The sequence below is a fragment of the Gekko japonicus genome, unplaced genomic scaffold, assembly GCF_001447785.1.
Source record: "Gekko japonicus isolate JY-2015 unplaced genomic scaffold, Gekko_japonicus_V1.1 scaffold2085, whole genome shotgun sequence".
In the NCBI taxonomy this organism is placed as follows: Eukaryota; Metazoa; Chordata; class Lepidosauria; order Squamata; family Gekkonidae; genus Gekko; species Gekko japonicus.
The window spans coordinates 214,070-235,447 of NW_015167115.1; the positions used below are offsets into that span (position 1 = coordinate 214,070).

The 21,378-nt window shown below is 47.2% G+C and overlaps 2 protein-coding genes across 2 annotated transcripts; one reads left to right on the forward strand and one right to left on the reverse strand.

The window, feature by feature from the left end:
- The first annotated feature begins 807 nt into the window (after nucleotides 1-807).
- ATP5E (ATP synthase, H+ transporting, mitochondrial F1 complex, epsilon subunit) lies at nucleotides 808-6,568 on the forward strand. Its single transcript, XM_015412976.1, has 3 exons — nucleotides 808-950; nucleotides 3,327-3,457; nucleotides 6,461-6,568. Exons 1-2 carry the CDS (start codon nucleotides 919-921, stop codon nucleotides 3,448-3,450), a joined length of 156 nt encoding a protein of 51 aa, XP_015268462.1. The 5' UTR covers nucleotides 808-918; the 3' UTR covers nucleotides 3,451-3,457; nucleotides 6,461-6,568.
- Nucleotides 6,569-11,671: 5,103 nt separating this feature from the next.
- Nucleotides 11,672-21,134, reverse strand: LOC107111929 (tubulin beta-6 chain). The gene is made up of 4 exons (XM_015412975.1): nucleotides 21,000-21,134; nucleotides 16,413-16,521; nucleotides 15,569-15,679; nucleotides 11,672-13,019 (listed from the first exon to the last, which is right to left on the reverse strand). The coding sequence occupies exons 1-4, from the start codon at nucleotides 21,054-21,056 to the stop codon at nucleotides 11,938-11,940; spliced, it is 1,359 nt and encodes a 452-aa protein (XP_015268461.1). The 5' UTR covers nucleotides 21,057-21,134; the 3' UTR covers nucleotides 11,672-11,937.
- Nucleotides 21,135-21,378: the final 244 nt, after the last annotated feature.

A 21,378-nucleotide genomic window follows, 5' to 3' on the forward strand; every position in this document is an offset into this window, starting at 1 on the left:
TTGGTATTATAACCCACTGAAGTCCCTCCCCTCCCCAAACCCCGCCCTCCTAGGGCTCCACCCCTAAATTCTCCAGGTGTTTCCAAACCCGGACCTGGCAACCCTAGTGGTCCATTATGTCCAGCATCCAACCACATTCCTGAAACCTCCCCCTGCTAGTGTCTTCTGGGAAGAAAGATGGCAGGAAGAAATTCAACGGGTGCAGCTTTCGGTACAGAGGAAGCGATAGAATATTTGACCACGCACAGGAACCCTGCGGGACAAAACTCTAACCCCAGCCTGTGCCGACGTGTTGGACTCTAACTTCCAGTATAAAGAAAGAGATATCAACCAGTGTTCCCTCCAAGCTGAGTTAGTGTGAGCTAGCTCACAGTTTTTTAGCCTCCGGCTCACACATTTTTGCCTTAGCTCAGGAAGTATGCAGTAAGCCAAATCGCTCGCTCACAGCTTTAATGCCAGTAGCTCACAAAGTAGAATTTTTGCTCACAAGACTCCACAGCTTAGAGGGAACATTGCCAACTATACACTATGCCCCTCATAAGTAAAGCAAGACTCATTAGCGCCTTTCCACTACTTCAACGGAAGTTTAGATTGCCTGCCATCTTTTCTCACCCTCTACAAACAGAGCATGCATTTAAGCCGGACGAGCACCCACCTTACTCTGATTGGCTGTTTGCTTCTTATCATTACAGGAAAAAGGGAGGGGAGAGTCGAGAAGTTATTGGTCCTTTTTGACGGAACCTGAGGGAAGGCGCGCAGTGATTGGCTAGCAGAGTTCGCGGCGACCGCGCGTGTTTTGATTGGTCCTCTTGACTTCCGCTTCCGACGTCAAGGGAAAGGGAGCCGGCCTGGCGTGGTGTCCTTGCGGCCTTTGGCGAAAGGGACGTTGGGGAGACCGCCGCGCTTTCCACAGCAGCCATGGTGGCCTATTGGAGGCAGGCAGGGCTCAGGTAGGGGTGGCTGGAGCGGCTCTTTCTCCCTGCGACCTGGTGGCCGTAGCAGTGAAGACCGGCAGGGAGGCGGTGGCAGCTCCTGGGGAAAGCGGGTGGGATTCTGTTGGTTCTCCTCCTTTTTATTCCCAAAGGCTTCAAGGGGGAAAATGCAGGATCGCTTGGGAAAAGTACGGCAACATCATATTGCATTTATATGGCAACCTCTTTCATTCCTTGGTTGCTTCATACAAACAATAAATTTATTTTTAAATCAAAATATGCATCCAAAACGTTATGCATATTAAAATCTATTCAAATTAGGGGGCTGGATGAGAAGTGTAAATTTCCCAAAAAAAAGCAAGTTATTTGTAACCATATCATGTAGGGATGCCAGCCTCCAGGTGGGACCTGAGGATCCCCTGGAATTACAGCTCATCTCCAGACTACAGAGATCAGTTCCCCCAGAGAAAATGGACGCATTGGACAGTGGATGCTATGACATTGTACTCCACTGAGGTCCCTGTTCTCTCCCCAGGCTCGATCCCTAATCTCCAGGAGATTCCCAACATGGATCTGGCAACCCTACTTCCGTATCCCCGTTGGTGGCCAGGGGGGATCTGGCAACCCTAGTATCATGTAACAGACAGTGTTGAACTAGGATGAGTAATTGTACGTAGAGTTCATTGCTAGTAGCAGTAGTGAGGGCTGTGAATGCAAATAGCTTTAAAGGGGGCTTGTGACAGTACCTCTCTCTATTTTGTGTGGTTAGGTATGATGTGGTTTTAAATTTCTTGTTTTTCTCTCTCACTCAAAGTATCTATCCCTGCCACCAGGAATTTAATTCCAGTCTTTAATTAACCTTTCGCACATTATTGTACCTAAGCTTGTTAGGAGGTTTGGAGTTGTATACCACCAATATGCAGATGATACTCAGATCTTTCTCCTGCTGGATAAGCAGCCGAACTGTGCACTGGTAGATCAGGCCTGTTGCTTTGAGGCCATGGTTCGTTGGTTGAAGCAGAGCTGGTTGAAGTGAAATCCGTCTAAGATAGAGATCATGTGGCTGGAGAGGACATGATCTCCAGGGGGCCTTTAGCTCCTGTTTTTTGACGGGGTCTAACTTTCCTTAAGGAGCTGCAGTGGCTCAAGTGGTTAAGACGCTGAACAGGCTGTGGAAGGTCGGTAGTTCAGCAGTTCGAGACCCGAGTGTGCCGCATGACGGAGTGAGCTCCCATTTCTAGCTCCAGCTCCTGCCAACCTAGCAGTTTGAAAGCAAGAAATTGCAAGTAGATAAATAGGTACCACTTCAGTGGGAAGGTAACAGCGTTCCATGCGCCTTGGTGTTTAGTCATGCTGGCCACATGACCACAAAAATGTCTTCGGACAGCGCTGGCTCTTTGGCGTTGAAACGGAGATGAGCACCGCAACCCTAGAGTCGGATTCGACTGGCTTCCGAGCAAGGGAACCTTTACCTTTACTTTAACTTTCCTTAGTGGGGTCTGGCTTGACTCCTTCTTGTCTCTGGACAAGCAGATGTCAACAGTGACAAGGATAGCATTTTTCTGTTTGCACCAAGGCCACTTAACTCTCTCCATATCTGTCCCATTCCAACCTAGCCATGGTGATTCATGCCATGGTCACTTCCTGCCTAGACTACTGTAATGCGCTTTATGTAGGGCTGCCCTTGAAGGTGCTCCAGAAACTACAGGCAGTCCAGAATGCAGGTGCAAGATTGCTGATGGGTTCTCCTTGGAGGGATTATATCTACCCTAACTTGAAGCAGCTGCACTGGCTGCTGTTTGAGTTCCAGATCAAATTCAAAGTGCTGGTGATTACCTTTAAAGCCCTAAACAGTCTGGGATTTTCAAATTTGGTGGACTGCGTTTTCCAATCCCCCCCCCCCGAAATGCGCATTCTTCAACTTTCAACATGTTTGTGGTGCCTGGCCTCTGGAACGTTCACCTGGCATCCACCAAGCGAGGGCCTTCTTTGGGATGGCCCCGTCCTGTTCAAACCAGCTGTCAGATGATACGTAGGCCCTGTGGGACTTACCTACATTCCTCAGGGCCTGCAAAACAAAGCTCGCTTGGCTTTTTGTTAGTTGGGTTTGTTTATGTGGGTTACCTTTTCGTTCTATTTGTATTAATTTTTAAACTGAGGTTTATTAATGTTTTAACTGTTAATGTTTGTTAATGTTTTAACTGTTAGCCACCTCAAGACTACTTAGTGGCAAAAAAAAAAAAACTACCTGGTGGCGAGAGGTGGCATATAAATTTAATAAATTAATAAAAATATCCTTTCTCTTAATTGCTCCTGAAAGTCCTTTGAGCTACTTTTCACACAGCAAGAATTGTGCAGAATTTCACTGCCTCTCTTTCTTTCTTTTTTGCTCAGCTACATCCGGTATTCCCAGATCTGCGCCAAGGCAGTGAGAGCTGCGCTGAAGCCGCAATATAAAGCAGAGGCAGAGAAGGTAGCAGGAGCCAGCGTAAAAATAGTAAAGCCCAAAAAAGAATGACGTGCAGGTAATCCTGTTTCCTCGCAGCGGAGCTCGCTTATTTAGCTTCTCACCAGATTGTGAAAGGCCTGGAAGAGAAGCTCTGGGTGTGATGATGGAGCCCTGTGCAAAGCCTCTGGAGAACGGGTTTTTGTTTTGGACACTGTTTAGTAACTACGCTAATGATATTTCACATATCCAAGCAGGAATTTGTGATAGCGATAAAACTAGGTACAAAGAGGATGAGGTGGGCACCTGGAATCTTGCCTGATACTTGTGCTGCTGAAGAGGCAAAGCACCGTGTGGTTTAAAAATAGCTTTCCTCTTCTGCAGTGACATCTGCTTTGTTCAGACACGGTCAGAAAACTGTCTCTCGGTGGTATTCAGAATGTGGCAGCGTGGCTCCTGCCTGGAACATCACGGCCAGCACATATTCAGTCTGTGCTGCGTTAGCTGCACTGGCTTCCAGTGGAGGACTGAGTCAGGTTCAAGGTTTTGGCACGGACGTTTAAGGCCTTGAGTGGTCAGGGACCCATGAATCTTCGGGACCGTCTCCTCTGGTATGTCCCCCAAAGAGCGTTATGCTCTGCAGAGAACAATCTGTTAGTGATCCCAGCCCAAAAGACATCTGGCTGTCCTCTACCAGAGCCAGGGCCTTTCCTTCCCTGGCTTCCACCTGGAGGAGCTCTCTGTCAAATAACATCTGTGCCCTGCAGGACTTAGAATCAGAGTTTGAAGGGGCCATAGAGACCATCTAGTCCAGCCCCCTGCCCAATGCAGGACCAGCCTAAAGCGTCTCTGACAAATATCCGTCCAGCCTCTTCTTGAAAGCTGCCAGTGAAGGGGAGCTCACCACCTCCCTAGGCAGCTGATTTCACCTTTGAACCACTCTGACTGTGAAAAAGTTTTTCCTAATATCCAGCCGATACCTTTCTGCATGCAATTTAAACTTAATGCAGTTCCGCAGGTCTTGCAAGGCAGAGATGTTCCACCAGGCTTTTGGTTGAGGACAGCAGCAGGTACCATCTTCCTGGCAGTCCCCCCCCCCCCCCATCTGCTTCTGTACCTCCCTGCGAGGCAGTGACACCGTTGGAAACCGTAGGTGTTAGCGCCATCTGAGAAGGTTTTATCCGTGTATTATTTATGTATTATTTAAATTGTTTTACTGTTTAGAAATGTTTTTTTATCATTGTGTTGTTCACGGCCCTGAACCCTTGTATTCAGGGGATGGCATTTTATAAATTCAAATTATAAATAAATTATAAATATAAATATTCACTCTGTGGCTTGCAGAAAGCCACCTTTGCAGTTACCATCATCCAAAAGATCCGTGTGTGTGTGGGGGGGGAGAGAGAGATTGGATTTATACCTCGCCTTTCACTACCCAAAGGAGTCTCAGAGCGGCTTACAATCTCCCTTCCCTTCCCCTCCCCACAACAGACACCCTGTGAGGTAGGTGGGGCTGAGAGAGCTCTTTCAAGAACTGCCCTTGAGAGAACAGCTTTGAAAATTGCTTGCGACTGACCCAAGGTCACACCAGTAGCTGCATGTGGAGGAGTGGGGAATCAAACCTGGTCCTAACCACTGCACCAAACTTCCATTCTTGGCCTTTCTGCTTTAACCATTCTTCTAGCAGCAGTGATTCCAAGGTGGGAACCAACTGCCAACCACAGCCCCCACTGGGCAACGGCCTCAGCCACTTCCCTGAAACGTGGAGCTGGTGCCACACTGGGGGGAACAGAAGAGCCACAGGTGGCTCCCAAGTCACTAAGTGAGCCTCGTTGCTGCTGCTCTTTCCTTGGGTCACATCAACGATAAACCCTCTGCATCAGTTTTAAGTATCGAGATAGGAGGGCTGCAGTGACAGCCATGCCAGATTCAAATGCGACAAGGGGAGTTTTGGCTCTCAGAAGCTCAGGCCCCGAAAATCTGGGTTGGCCTTTAAGGTTCTACCAGACTTGAATCTGTCTTTTCTACTGCGGGCTGACACAGTCACCCGCTGGAACTAGCCCTATCCTAATTTAGGTCTGGCAACTGATGTGCTGAAGACAGCCAAGGTAGTAGCCCTTTGCATTGCAGTGCCTGGGGGGGCTCAGATCTCTGTGCCCGACTTGTAGGCCTTCTGGGGGTGTCATGCTGGCCGCTCTGGGGGAACCGGAGGATGGGTTAGCGAGACCATTGGTCTGATCCAGCACTGCTGCCGTTTATGATCCTTCTGTATCTAACTAGGACAAGTCGCCTCGTGCTAAACAAACATAGCCCAGACTAAACTCCATGGGGATTTAAGGCCACAGCCCGACGCCTGTGATCTATAAGAGTCCCGGTGCCAGATCTGGTCTCAGCAGCCAGAGTCCTTCAGATCAAGTCGCTGAGTCCTACGCAGAGTTACTCCAGTCTGAGTCCACTGATAGGATTGCACTGTCAGTCCATGTTTGTGTTTGCTCAGCACTTCACATGGCACTGGCTGATGAACCTCTTTCCTGGTCTACAGTCATCGAATCACAGAGCTGGAAGGGGCCATTTAGTCCCACCCCTTGCCCAATGCAGGATCGGCCCAGAGCGTCCCTGACAAGTGTTTGTCCAGTCGCTGCTTGAAGACTGCCAGCAAGGGGGAGCTCAGCACCTCCCTGGGCAGCTGATTCCACTGTGGCACAACTCTTCCCGTAAAAAGAGTCTCTTCTGTTCTATGAGCTTGCTGCTGTTGGGTATATCAACTCATAACCTTGTAATGAACAGCTGAAAAGTACGAGCCTCCCGCCACTGGGCTTCACATCTGCTTCTAGTGTTTTCCTTTCTTTTTGGTAGAAAACCAATTTTTGGAGTCTCCTTTTCAGTCGAGTCGCAATAATGCCTGGTCAAAGTCCACCAGATAACTGTGAAACCTGGGCAGAAGTCATTGCAGTGTTCTTTAGGAATGTTTTACACTTGCTGGAATAATGCACCCAGAGGATTAGTGAACCTCAAAAGTGTTGAGAATAACACACTGGAACTTGCAACTATATTTATTGTGTGTGTTTTAATTCTCTTACAGGGCATGAATTATAACAGGCAAAACAAAGGCTGTGCAGCTCATCCTGTCTGTGAAAAGTTCTCTGCAGTTGTGTAAATCATCATGCTAGTAAACAGAATTTCTTGAAAATGCTTGTGGTGTGTCATGCTTTTCTTGAATAAGAACCAACCAGCATTTTTGGTGCAGCATTTACATTCAGACCTGGTCTTTTCTGACTGATTTTACAAGAAATCTCTCCCTTGCTGTGAATTTTGGCTTCACCAGCTATAGTAGTTTTAATGATAAGGTCACAAATAATGCAGGGAAAACCTGGGTTGTTGATTTGTTCCACTCACCGGTTGTAACAATCGGAGCTTAAACACAAAGCAGCTTCAGGGTAATTACACTTTTTAAGTTGCATGGATTTCAGTGGGAGAGTTGAGTGCATGCTGGAATCTCTTCCATTGGCAGCAGTGTCACTTAAAAGGACTGATCATTAGAAGGGTACCATACATTCGATCGTTATAGAAGAGCTTCCCATGTTCTGATTCTATAATCCAACCCTTCCCTGAAGCTGAAGCTGAAGAGTGCTGCTGCTCTGATATCGTGCAGAAGAACCAAATGGGTAAAAATGGCTGGCTTTAACAAAAACCTGTTCGGGAAATATAAAAGTTCTCAAGCTTTCTAATACCTTTTTTTTGCAGGAGGATGAGGTAATGTTTAGAAACAAAGCTGGTAGGGACCCCAAGGGTACTAGAATGATAAAAGGGTTGAAACACATTCCCTATGAAGAAAGGTTAAAACGCTTGGGGCTCTTTAGCTTGCAGAAATGATGGCTGAGGGGTGACATGATCGAGGTTTATAAGGTTATGTATGGGATACAGCATGTTGAGAAAGAGGTACTTTTCTCCCTTTCTCACAATACAAGAACTTGTGGGCACTCCATGAAATTGCTGAGCAGTCGGGTTAGAACAGATAAAAGGAAGGACTTCTTCACCCAAAGAGTGATTAACACGTGGAATTCACTGCCACAGGAGGTGGTGGTGGCTACAAGCATGGACGGCTTCAAGAGGGAATTAGATAAGCATATGGAGCAGAAGTCCATCAGTGGGTATTAGCCACAAAGTATAGATAGGAACTCTCAGGCTGGGGCAAGTGATGCTCTGTGTTCTTGGTGCTTGGGGGGGGGGCAACAGTGGGAGGGCTTCTAGTGTCCTGGCCCCAGGACACCAACCTGAAGCCAAACATTCTCAGAAGCATATCCTACCATGAATTCACTGATTTCTTTTTTCAGAAATGCAGGTTCAAGTTGCTTCTCTACCATGAAGTGCCAATGATCTGTAGATCATTGATGTGTTGTGAGGATGAAAGAAGCCTAGTATTCCTTGGAGGAAGGGGGAGGGTGTGTCTTTAAATGAAAAAGGTGAAGTTCCGCAAGGCAAAAGTTTGTCTGGTTGGATGATGAGCCATTCCTGTTGTGGTTCATTCCAAGCCCTTTTTTAAAAGCCTAACAAGCCTGTGTAAAAAGGAATTATCCCTTTCTTAATGGGGAATTCTGAAGAACTCTGCAGGCACATGAAAGCTTATGCCCAACATTTACCGGTAACTTTGTTGGTCTTAAAGGTGCCATTGCCTCCAACTTTGTTCTGCTGCTTCAGACCAACACGGCTACCCACCTGGATCTATCGTCAAGGCTATGAAGTTATTTCCACTGAAATGATTTAATGTGTGCTGTCAATCATACCCAACTCACGGTTTCCCAAGGACTATGAGGTTTTCAAGGCAAGAGATGAGCAGAGGTGGTTTGCCATGGCCTTCCTCTGCATAGCAGCCCCGGACTTCCTGGGTGGTCTCCCATCCGAGTACCAACCCCGATTAGCATCTGAGTTCTGATGAAATCTGGCTTGTCTGGGCTATCGGGCTGCTATTATTTAAAGGTAAAGGTTCCCTTGCTCGAAAGCCAGTCGAATCCGACTCTAGGGCTGCGGTGCTCATCTCCATTTCAAAGCCGAAGAGCCAACGCTGTCCGAAGATGTTTCCGTGGTCACGTGGCCTGCATGACTAAACACCAAGGCGCACGGAACGCTGTTACCTTCCCACCGAAGTGGTACCTATTTATCTACTTGCAATTTCTTGCTTTCGAACTGCTAGGTTGGCAGGAGCTGGAACTAGAGACGGGAGCTCACTCCGTCATGTGGCACCCAGGTCTCGAACTGCTGAACTACGGACCTTCCACAGCCTGCAGTTCAGCGTCTTAACCACTTGAGCCACTGCAGCTCCATTCATAAAAAGCCTACAGCACCCGGTATTCCCAGGCAGTCCCCCACCCAAGTACTAACCAGGCCCAACCCTGCTTAGCTTCCAAGATCGGGCATGTTCAAGGTGGTATGGCCATAGGCTATTATTTAGGAATAGTTAAAAATAGACCAAGTATTCACTCCGTTTTTTATTTTGTATAATCATTACATTTAAAAGACATCTTAAATATCTACTAAGAAAGATATGCTATAAGTAAAGTAAATGGCAGGTAACAGCAATTTATCTCCCTGTAAGATACCGACAGATGATGCTGTTACTCGGTTGGGGGGGTACTGCTTTTTGTAAGGAAGACATTCTGTATTCCATACAAGCATTTGTAAAAGCACCACACACAAAAATGTCAATGCACCACTGGCAAATACACTAGAACTTTAATTCTAAAAAAATTCAAATGGTGTGAGTAAAAGGATATTTATAATGGGGACTGAAAGCTGCATTAATGGCTTTGGTTAATCTTTTTTGGGGTCTTGAATACAAGCACACAAAGCTGCCCTATACAGTCAGACCACTGGTCTATCCAGGTCCATCTTGTCCACTCTGAACGGCAACAGCTCTCCAGGGTCTCAGGGTGGAGGTCTTTCACACACCTGCTGCCTGATCCTTTTAAATGAAGACACCAAGAATCAGACCTGGGACCTTTCACATGCCAGGCAGATGGGAAGGAGAGGGATATGGAAACAACTCTGGCAAAGTTTTGTCCAGTGCTGCCATCTTACCATTAAACAGTGCAAAGCAACGCAGAAACTCTGGCAGAAGGAATAGTAGCAGAGTGATAGCTTGCCAAGGCAAAAATAAGATTATCACGGTGACCTCAAGGCTAACGAATTTATTAGATGAGCTTTTGCCCTGCTGCAGAACAGTGCCCTTATGTTTTGTGATCCTTGATCCCATCCCCCATTTTAAACCTGTCATATTTCCATCAAGATGTATATGTCTGCCAAGTTAGGCAAGCATTTCATACATCCTCTGCTGTGGGCTGTATAAAAAGGTAAAGGTAAAGGTTCCCTTGCTCGAAAGCCAGTCAAGTCCGACTCTAGGGTTGCGGTGCTCATCTCCGTTTCAAAGCCGAAGAGCCAGCGCTGTCCGAAGACGTTTCCGTGGTCATGTGGCTGGCATGACTAAACACCAAGGTGCACGGAACGCTGTTACTTTCCCACCAAAGCGGTACCTATTTATCTACTTGCAATTTCTTGCTTTCGAACTGCTAGGTTGGCAGGAGCTGGAACTAGAGACGGGAGCTCACTCCGTCATGTGGCACACTCGGGTCTCGAACTGCTGAACTACTGACCTTCCACAGCCTGCAGTTCAGCGTCTTGACCACTTGAGCCACCGCAGCTCCGTGGGCTGTATAACCCAGGCTAATTGTGTTAATCTTTATGGAGCCATAATACTTTCCATTGCTAGGGTTGCCAGCTCTGGGCTGGGAAATAACTGGAGATTTGGGGGGGGAGCCTGAGAGGGGCGGGGTTTGGGGAGGGGAGGGACTTCAATGAAGTATAATGCCACAGAGTCCACCTTCCAAATCGGCCATTTTATCCAGATGAACTGATTTGTCACCTGGAGATCAGTTGTAATAGCAAGAGATCTCCAGCTCCCACATGGAGGTTGGCAGCCATATTCGTTGCTAATTCAGCATAAATATGAAACTCTTTAAAGCCCATTCAAACCATGTTAATAAATAAGTACTGATAAAATACAAACTGACTTAATTGCCTTTCTCAAATCATACAATAGTGCTGGTTCCAGCAGGCTCAGCTCTTTGGCTTGAAGGCCGCAGCCTGTGTGGGCACTAATATCCTGATTTCATTGAAGTAATTGAGAGTTTATACCTTGCCTTAAATGGCTTAAGGAAGTCTTGTAAATCTGACATGAATATTAGTGGTTAAAGGTATCTGGTGATAAGTGTAGAACAGTCACAAAGAACACAGTTCTCCATACAATACATTTAAGCTTTTGGAGTTCAAGGCCCCAAGATGGGATGGTTGCCAGTTATGTTTACAGCTTTAAAAAGAAAGAGGCAAAGGAATGACAAATAGGTCTGGCAATGATTATTATTCAGGATGGCTAAATGGATTCTACTATGTTCCCCTTGTGTAGTGTTGAATACTACATCATCAGAACATCACACAGGAAGGCTGTTGGTACCATTTCCAGTTTACCAGAGGCACCTATCCGGCTGACCAAATTTACTATGGGACTAGGAGGACCTCTTGCTTTCATCTGGCAATAATTTTCTGTTGTTGTTGTCCTCGGTGGCAGCAGTTGAAGATCTGACCCACAGTTTGCTCTGTCCTGTCAGGAAATTCACTTAAAGTACTAAACAACGAATTAAACAGTTGCCAAATTGGTCCCTCAGAGTCAAAGAACATCTGCGACTCTGCCAATATTGGGGCCAGGTAAGGTCCTAGCCACAACGACTGCCCATCATAAAACTCTAATTGGCAGTAATCTTGTAGAAGTGAAGGTAAACTAAAGTTCAGTTGGTGTACAGAATCAAACACTGCTTGACCAAAAAGAATGAAGCAGAATGGGACCAGCTATATGGATCTGAATGCCTCGTTTTGCAGTTAGCCAATGCTCATCACCAGTATGTTTAAGAGAGCAGCTGGACAGGAAGAGCTGTCAATACTTTGCATTAGGTATGGCCACCTTTATCCAGCAAAGAGCTCCATGAAGAACTTCTGCGTCTACACTGAAGTCCCAATGAACCAGCCAGGTGTATCTTTTGATACAGGTAGTGATGGCTAGGACCATAAATAGGACAGGTCTGGCTAGGACCATAAATAGGCTCTTTACCTTGCTGTTGTCTGTGTCGTCGTAATGTCTCTGGTGCTGTGATCTATCAGCTTAAGTGTTTGGTCCTAAAGCAAATTGCTAGCCTGTGTCCCTTTAATCAGCATGTTTATAATTTTTTCCTATTCAAATGGCCTGATTATCAATTTGGAGTGTGCCCTAAGTCAGAAGAGATACTAACTGTTTTGACCCGCTGGAAGCAGTTTGTTAAGGCAAGTAATATAATTGGTTCCAATTTTAGGAGCCAACAGTGTGGTTGGATGGCTTAATACATATAACAGGGTTTCTCCGGGCTTTGATATAACAATATTAGAAGTTCCCTGAAAAAAAACATAGTTGAGTTCAGCTTCTTCACTGATGGCAGGCATTATGGCCTTTAAAGTAGTGTTCTAACATCACAATTATTTCTAAAGGGGTTCTTTTTCTTCTTGGCTAACTTCTGCTTCCACTTCTACCTCCTCATATTCTTCTACATCTACTGTCGCGTCTTGGTATTGCTGGTATTCGGACACCAAGTCGTTGGTGTTGCCTTCCGCTTCTGAGAACTCCATCTCATCCATCCCTTCGCCGGTATACCAGTGGAGAAATGCCTTCCTCCGGAACATCGCCGAAAACTGCTCGGAGACTCTGCTGAAGAGCTGCTGTATGGCTGTGTTGTTTCCGATGAAAGTGGCCGACATCTTCAGGCCGCGTGGCGGAATGTCACACACTGCCACTTTGACGTTGTTGGGGATCCACTCCACAAAATGGCTGCTGTTCTTGGTCTGTATGGACAACAGCTGATCATCCACTTCCCTGGTGGACATCTGGCCTCGGAAGATACAGGCCACAGTTAAATACCGTCCATGGCGTGGATCACAGGCCACCATCATGTTCCGGGCGTCAAACATCTGCTGGGTAAGCTCTGGGACTGAGAGAGCTCTATATTGTTGACTGCCTCGAGCTGTGAGCGGAGCGAAGCCCGGCATGAAGAAGTGGAGTCGGGGAAATGGCACCATGTTGACGGCGAGCTTCCTCAAATCTGCATTCAGCTGTCCAGGAAAGCGGAGTGAGGTGGTAACTCCACTCATAGTGAGGGACACCAGATGGTTGAGATCCCCGTAGGTGGGACTGGGGAGCTTCAGAGTCCTAAAGCAGATGTCGTACAAAGCTTCGTTATCAATGCAGAAGGTTTCGTCTGCGTTCTCTATCAGCTGGTGGATGGATAAAATGGCGTTGTACGGCTCGACGACCGTGTCCGATACTTTCGGTGAGGGCACGACACTGAAGGTGTTCATGATTCTGTCGGGATATTCTTCTTTAATCTTGTTTATCAGGAGAGTGCCCATTCCAGATCCCGTTCCACCGCCGAGGGAATGGACAAGCTGGAAGCCTTGTAGGCAATCGCAGCCTTCGCACTCGTTCCTTACAATATCCATGACATTTTCAATCAGCTCGGCCCCTTCCGTGTAATGGCCTTTCGCCCAGTTGTTGCCCGCACCTGAATTTCCTGTAAGCGTGGGTATAAGGAGGTGTGTGGGGGGGGTTAGATGTAAAAGACCGGTTTGCTAACATTCCAAGTGAATACAAAGATATTAGACAAACTTTACCGTGCACTAGATGACTGGAGACAATTTCTTAGCCTCTCGTAGAAAAGCATGTGGTTAAACAATGTTTTCTCAAATAATTCATGGCAGACCCCATTTAAGTTCATACAGCACATTTTAGAATCCTTTCCCCCTGAGCATGTGAGAATTTTCTAGAAGAAGAAGAAGAGATTGGATTTATACCCTGCCCTTCACTACCCAAAGGTGTCTCAGAGCGGCTTACAGACTCCTTTCCCTTCCCCTCCCCACAACAGACACCCTGTGAGGTGGGTGGGGCTGAGAGAACTCTGACAGAAACTGCTCTTTCGGGAACAGCTGTGCCAGAGCTTGTGACTGACCCAAGGTCACATCAGCAGGTGCAAGTGGAGGAGTGGGGAATCAAACCCGGCTCTCCCAGATTAGAGTCCGTGCACTTAACCACTACACCAAACCGGCTCTCATCAATATGAAGCTAGGAAGATTTTATGGATTTATTTATTTATTCATAGAATCCTAGAATCAAAGAGTTGGACGTGGGCCATCCAGGCCATCTAGTCCAACCCCCTGCTCGATGCAGGATCAGCCTACAGTATCCCTGACAAGTGTTTGTCCAGCCGCTGCTTGAAGACTGCCAGGGAGGGGGAGCTCACCACCACCCTAGGCAGCTTGATCTCATCGTTGCACAACTCTTACTGTAAAAAGGCTTTCTATAAGATCCAGCCATTACCTTTCCGCCCTTAATTTAAACCCATTATTGCGAGTCCTCTCCTCTGCTGCCAACAGGAACAGCTTGGTGTAGTGGTTAAGTGCGCGGACTCTAATCTGGGAGAACCTGGTTTGATTCCCCACTCCTCCACTTGCACCTGGCTGGATGACCTTGGGCAAGCCATAACTCTGGCACAGCTGTTCTTGACAAAGAGCAGTTTCTGTCAAGAGCTCTCTCAGCCCCACCTACCTCACAGGGTGTCTGTTGTGGGGAGGGGGAGGGAAAGGAGTTTGTAAGCCGCTCTGAGACTCCTTTGGGTAGTGAAGGGTGGGGTATAAATCCAATCTCCTCCTCCTCCTCCTCCTCTGAGGGATGGTCCTTCAAATGCTTCAAGAGAGCCATCATGCCCCCCCCACACCTCCTCTTCTCCAGGCTGAACCTTCCCAAGTCCCTCAGCCTTTCCTCATAGGGCTTGGTCTCCAGCCCCCCACATATTCTGCCTTTCACCCCAATGGTGTCCCAAAGAAGCTTACATCGCTCTCCTTGCCATTACCCTCACAACAACCCTGTGAGGTAGGTTAGGCTGAGAGTGTGACTGTCCCCAGGTTACCCAGCAAGCTTCCATGGCAGAGTGGGGCAAAAGGAGATTTGGGGGCCTGTGACTTGTCGGAAGTGAAGTCATTCTAACTCCTTTGTCTTCTAAGCTCTAGCAAAAACTGCCCCCATCTCTTCATGTTTTCTGTGTCACCATGAGGACTAGAAACGTTTTTAACTGCGTCTTTGTACTGTAAAGCAGTAACTGGAAGGGTTAGCACATTACAACAGGAGTCCCCAGCCTTTTTAAACCAGCGGGCACGTTTAGAAATCTGACACATTGTGGGGGCCGCAACTGCAAAATGGAGCCAGGAAGTGGAGGTAGCTGTGGTGTTGTGGTTAAGAGCAGCAGGACTGTAATCTGGGAGAATCAGATTTGATTCCTCACTCCTCCTTGGGTCAGTCACAGCTCTCTTGGAGCTCTCTCAGCCCCACCTACCTCAGAGGGTGTCTGTTGTGGGGAGAGGAAGGGATGGAAGAAGAGAAGAAGAAGAGGAGATTGGATTTATACCCCGCCCTTCACTTGGAGTCTCAGAGCGGCTTACAAACTCCTTTCCCTTCCCCTCCCCACAACAGACACCCTGTGAGGTGGGCGGGGCTGAGAGAACTCTGACACAAACTGCTCTTTTCCAAGGACAGCTGTGCCAGAGCTTGTGACTGACCCAAGGTCACATCAGCAGGTGCAAGTAGAGGAGTGGGGAATCAAACCCGGTTCTCCCAGATTAGAGTGCACACACTTAACCACTACACCAAACTGGCTCTGTAAGCTGCTCTGAGACTCCTTCAGGTAGTGAGTAAAATTGTTAAGGAGTACGGTTATGCATAACTGTCACTGTAGCTCTTCAGGATTTCAGGCAGAAACTCTATCAGGATACTTTTTTAAAATGAACATGTTGCTTACAAATATTTTCTTGCATATGCACAATATGCCTATTGAGCTAGCTAAGAAACACTCATCGAGCAGTCTCTGTGACACTGCCAATGGCCAATCAGAAGCTCTGCTGGCACCACCCACTTTTGAAAATCCCTTGGCGGGCACCAGGAAAGATGTCAGTGGGCGCCACGTTGGGAACCCCTGCATTAGAGGTTTATTTCCATGGACCACAGCTGTGCTGATTACCAAGAAACTGTGTCTATTACTTTCTATTCGTATTACTGACACATTGCACATACCGTGAATAAAGTTGTCAGGTCGAAAGAGTGGACCGATTTTGCTGGATCGCACGCTGTCCATGGTGCCAGGCTCCAGATCCACCAGGATGGCGCGGGGGACGTATTTATGAGCTGTGGTGAAAGGAAGACTGTTTAGAGTTAGGAAATTCCCAAAGCTAGGATCACAGCGCAATCCTAAGCAGGGTTACGTGCTTTTACACTCATTGACTTCAGAATTGCTATAGAAAGATGTGACTCTGTTTAGGATCGCCCTGTCAGATACGTTGGCCTTTCCTGACAATGCACTTTCTCGGTCTGTGCATTTCAGTGAAGACACTGAAGCAGAAGCAGTGATCGTCTGAAGGACACTAGACAGAACATGACTCAATACGTTCTCTGAGCTAGAACATAAGGCCTGTACTATAAGAGGCCCACGTGGCTCAGGTGAGCAATCTGGTGTGGCACAGGGGTTGGGCCTACTTGCACAGAGACACAGCACCCCCCCCCCATGGTATTCCATCTGGGGAAATCTCTGTGCCGGACCTGGATAAGAACAAGGAGACCATACTCAAAACTGATCTTTCTTTGCACACTGGAAGCCAGCATGGATGCCAAGAGCCATTCAGTTTTGCCACAAGATCTAACTAATTTAAACCTGGGGGAATTATTACCTGCTTTATTTCCCTCCCGGGTTATACTAGAGGCAGACCACAGTTTCATAATCTCTCATATCCAGTGCCTTATGTCCAGCCACAGCCCACAGGCAGGCTTGTATGAAGCTAGTAGCAAATTGGCTGTTGCAATCTGTGGGTCAGATGGACAGTATATCTCCCCACCCAGTGGCCCAGTCCCCCCCCCCCACTTCAATAGGCTTCATTGAAATACACGTTAACCCTCTCCAACTGCAGCGGCGAGTCCCCGCAATAGTTTCCACCGATGTCGATGCCCTGTTCATCGCTTATGACTTCCCAGAACTGAAACAGGAAATAAAGAACTCAAAACAAATTTTAAAAAATGACACTTTGGAAATCTTTCCTTCCTTCCTTCCTTCCTTCCTTCCTTCCTTCCTTCCTTCCTTCCTTCCTTCTTTTTTCCCTCCGTCCCTCATTTTTTTCTTTCTTTCTTTCTTTCTTTCCTTCCTATTACCCACCCACCCTACCTTTCTAGGCCCTTTGTCTTCATCCACAACGGGCTTTGCTCCCTAGTCAAATAATAATGTTGAAAAAGCCACCACCAGCTTTTATCAAGGTGGCTGACAAAATAAATTTTACTTTTGATTCTGCTTAAATGGTATCTTGAACTTCAGACCTAAACAGGTGTTCCTGTACAGTTATAAACAAGGCTGCCAACCTGGAGATCTCCCACTATTACAACCCATCTCCAGACTACAGAGGTCAGCTCCCCTGGAGGAAATGGCTGCTTTGGAGGGTGGACTGGATGGCATTCTCCCCTGCTGAGGCCCCTCCCCTCCCCAGGCTCCACCCCCAAAATCTCCAGGCACAACAACAACAATTTCATTTTACAGTCCATGACCAGCATACACAAAGGTTTGCATAAAATCAAACAGTCAAATTTCACACCTGTGCACAAAATTTAGCCACTATTTGGGTCGTTTCATGGTTCACATCGGACAGAAGATAATCAAGTTTAATTTTGTTTGATCTGCCGGGGAAATTTCCAATCAGCGGCTCAATAAATTTTGACTGAATTTCTTTGTGCCTAGGGCAGTTAAAGAAAATATGTTCCATTGAATCAATTCCCTTTAAAGATCAAGAACAGAGCCTATGCATATAGGGGACTGATTTAAACCTTCCTTCCAGAACAGCAGAAGGTAGAGTTGAACTTTTTGCCAATGTAAAGGCCCTTCTGGAATTATTTGATTCAAGAAAATATAAGTATGCAGCAGGAGCAGCAACAAATCTTGAATTTGGAGGAGAGATAAAACCTGGAGTTCTATGAATCTCCAGGTATTTCCCAACCCAGAGCTGGCAACTCTAGTTATGAAGAATCCAAAATACTTGTTCTCACAAAAGCTTTGTGGAACAGGCTTCCTTGGGAGGTTGAGGAGGCTTCTTTGGAGGTTTTTAAGCAGAGGCTAGATGGCCACCTGACAGCAATGCTGGTTCTGTGAACTCAGACAGATCACGAGAGGGAGGGCAGGGAGGGTTGCCTCAGTGCTTAGTTCTCGTGGACCTTTCTTACACGCCCAGGGAAATGCCGATCACCACTTTGGGGTCAGGAAGCAGTTTTCTCCAGGCCAGTTTGGCTGGAGATCCTGGAGGTTTTTTGTCATCTTCTGGGGTCACTGGGTGTGTGTGTGGGGGGGAGGTATTTGTGAATTTCCTGCATTGTGCAGGGGGTAGCAACCAGAACTTGAATAGAAGAGAACTTCTTCAGAGGGTTCCTCAGAAAACCAGCTGACGAGCAATTTGGGAAGAGGGCTGCGGCTCAGTGGCAGAAGAAGAAGAGATTGGATTTATACCCCACCCTTCACTCAGAGTCTCAGAGTGGCTTACAAACTCCTTTCCCTCCCCCTCCCCACAACAGACACCCTGCGAGGTAGGTGGGGCTGAGAGAGCTCTTTCGAGAACTGCTCTTTCAAGGACAGCTCTTGTCAGAACTATGGCTTGCCCAAGGTCATCCAACAGCTGCGAGTGGAGGAGTGGGGAATCAAACCCGGTCCTCCCAGATTAGAGTCCGCGCACTTAGCCACTACACCAAACTGGTAGAGTATCTGCTTTGCATGCAGCAGGTCCCACGTTCAATTTCCAGTGTCTCCAGATGGAATAGTGGAGAGCTTCTGACCATTTGAGTGAACAATATTGATCCTGATGGACCAGATTCAGTATAAGGCAGCTTTCCGTGTTCATGTGTTTTGTCAAATGTGCGCTCTTTAGAAAGCCATGATCAGCAGCTGGTTCACTAGCTAACATGTCCCTGTAACTTTCCCCCAGCAGGGCAAATAGCAAATTCAGAGGAGGTGGCAATTCAAATTAAGGAAACAGTCCTGGGGTAAGATTCCTTTCCCCAACCTGCGGCGCTGCTGCTCCTATTGAAACTGGAGTTTCTTCTGGCTCATAATGGTAGCCGGTCGAAGATGTCATTAGGGGTGACAACTCTGGCTTGGGAAATACCTGGAGATTGGGGGGGGGGTGGAGCCCTGGGGAGGAAGGGTTTAGGGGAGGGACAGGATCTCTAAACCCCTTTAAAGTCCATCCTCTTAAAGCAGCCATTTTCTCCAGGGGATCTGATCTCTATCGCCTGGAGAGCAGTTCTTTCTGAGAGATCTCCAGTCTCTTCCTGGGGGCTGGCAACCATATTGTACCCGTTTCCTTCCTACATCAGTGAACACAAAACGTGACATGCCATCCTGCCATGGGGACTTTTCTCTGAAAATCGAGAGTGGCACAGAGCGGAAGGCCAAATGCAGGACTGGATTCCAAGTCCCCAAAGAGCGTGACACTTATCTCCTCTTCCCACTCTGACATCCAGCCCTGCAGCCTCTTTATCTGGAGAACCCAGGGCAGCCGGCTTAAAACAATTTCACTGTACAATTTTCTGTACTGTCAGCATCTCAGTGTTAAAGGTCTCTTGTCTTTTGCATACTGTTCATTTGCCCGTAGAATATTTGCATCTTATCCAAGTCTAAAGTATAAGATCCTGCCAACCTAGCAGTTTGAAAGGAAGAAATTGCAAGTAGTTAAATAGGTACCACTTCAGTGGGAAGGTGACAGCGTTCCGTGCGCCTTGGTGTTTAGTCATGCCGGCCACATGACCACGGAAACGTCTTCGGACAGCGCTGGCTCTTCAGCTTTGAAACGGAGATGAGCACCGCAACCCTAGAGTTGGATTCGACTGGCTTTTGAGCAATGGAACCTTTACCTTTAAAGTATAAGAAAGACCAGCTTTCCTCTAACCCAGCGTTCTGTTTCCAAGAACAGCTAGCGCCATGCCTTTGAAAGAAGGATGATGGCATTCTCTTTTTGCCCAAGCATCTGGCACTTAAAGGTATATTTCCTCTGGATATGGAGGTTCTCTGTTATTGTTACTAGCCGCTGATGGACTGGCCATCCTCCACTTAAACCTGTTGTCTTCCCTGCTAGGAGTACCTAAAGACTGCAGCCTTGGTATGAAGTTCTATGCTGTTGTTACTGAACACTGGCAGGGTTCAGAACAAGTTTTCTAACGATACAGATGGCATGAGACCCTTTGGGCTGCTTATCTTGCTAATCCAACATGTCCTTTCTCAGGATAGTTAGTCATCAGTGTTTGTGGGTGAGAAATCCAGCTTGCGGGTCATTCCTCTACCATGTCCTACACGGAATCCCACGTTTCTTATTTGACCCTAGTCGTGCTGCCTCTGTGTAACCCACCCTGAGTTCCAGTGAGAAAGGCAGGCCATAAATAGACGAGTGAACAAATAGATAAATAAAGAAAATCCTTATCTAGATGAGCAAGCTTGGAGAACATTTTAGGAAACCCAGAATTCTTCACCTAAGGCACGGAGAAGTGCCATCAGCAACAGTAAGGACGCAACATAACGGATCCAAACACCACCCAGGAGACAGCAGGTTCGTTTCATTTGTTGTGATGCCTGCCTGCACCCATCGGGTCTTCTAAAGGAAGTGCTACATGGCCTAGTTTGTTGAGAACTTTCAAGCTGCGGCAGCACAGGACATTTTTGTGCAACACCACTGCTGTTAATTCCAGATGCGTAGCCATGTCAGTCTGCAGCAGCAAAGCAAAAGAGGAGTCCAGCCGCATCTTAAAGACTAATAAAAAGACTATAAATGTAATAATAGATAAATAAATAAATAATGTTTATTTCAGCAGCAGCTTTCATGAGCTGGAGGCCACTTCAACTTAGGGTTGCCAGGTCCCCGTCTCCCTCCAGCCACAAGCAGGGGATTGCCAAATCCAGATTGGGAAACTCCTGGAGATTTGGAGATGGAGTCCAGGGAGGACAAGAACTTCAGTAGGGCACAATGCCATTAAGTCCAACCTCCAAGGCATCCATTTTCTCCAGGGGAACTGATCTCTGCAGTCTGGAGATGAGTTGTCATTCCAGGGGGCTCCCCAGGCCCCACCTGGAGGCTGGCATCCCTAACTTAATCCAGTGAGTCTGGAATGCATTCTGTTAGCCTTTAGGGTGCCCTTGGACTCCTGTTTTATTTTGTTACTGTTGGCTACGATACTGAAGTAGCAGCTAGCATTCAGTCCTTTTAACATTCTCAATGCATCAAAACATCTCATTCTGCCCGTACAACTTCTCCAACTTGCTCTGCTGCCAAGTATTCTAAGATGACTTTATTATCACTAATATTGCAGCAGCCACACTGGACAACTTTGGGTGACATCTTGACTCCACGCTGCCTAGAAATCCCCATCCAAGTCCATTGCTAGGAAGGTCACTCGGTTATCTTTCAGAAGTGGTATTGAAAGCTATCCCTACCTTTGATCCAATTTGGTTCCCACACTGGCCAATCTGTACGTGAACAATTTCACGCATCTTTTCACAGAATTCAGCAGCAGAGGTGGACTCTGGTATGTCCAGACGTGCTTTCTGGAACGAGTTGTTCTTGCTGTGTCAGCGATAGCCGCTCCTGTCATTTGCAAAATGTGTGTGTTGGTGGCAGCCACACGCACACACAACCTCCAGGGAGTTGCTGGTGCCTCCCCTTTTGCTGAGTAACAAGAGCTCTGATACTGTGTTCACAAGAAACTCCCCAAACACTGAGGCTTTCCTGTAGAGACTCCAGCCTGGCTTTTTGCAGGCAGATGGAGGCTTGCACCTATCACAGGCATTCAGACTACCACCAAGATTCCCTTAT

What these genes read in the sequence shown, in the direction of transcription:
- ATP5E (XM_015412976.1), top strand. Translation starts at nt 919, where the DNA reads ATGGTGGCCTATTGGAGGCAGGCAGGGCTCAG. An exon ending in TGGAGGCAGGCAGGGCTCAG is followed by an intron (nt 951 to 3,326) that starts GTAGGGGTGGCT and finishes TTTTTTGCTCAG; the next exon opens with CTACATCCGGTATTCCCAGA.
- LOC107111929 (XM_015412975.1), bottom strand. Translation starts at nt 21,056, where the DNA reads ATGCGTGAAATTGTTCACGTACAGATTGGCCAGTGTGGGAACCAAATT. An exon ending in GTATTTCAATGAAGCCTATT is followed by an intron (nt 15,680 to 16,412) that starts GAAGTGGGGGGG and finishes CTTTCACCACAG; the next exon opens with CTCATAAATACGTCCCCCGC. An exon ending in ACCTGACAACTTTATTCACG is followed by an intron (nt 13,020 to 15,568) that starts GTATGTGCAATG and finishes CCACGCTTACAG; the next exon opens with GAAATTCAGGTGCGGGCAAC.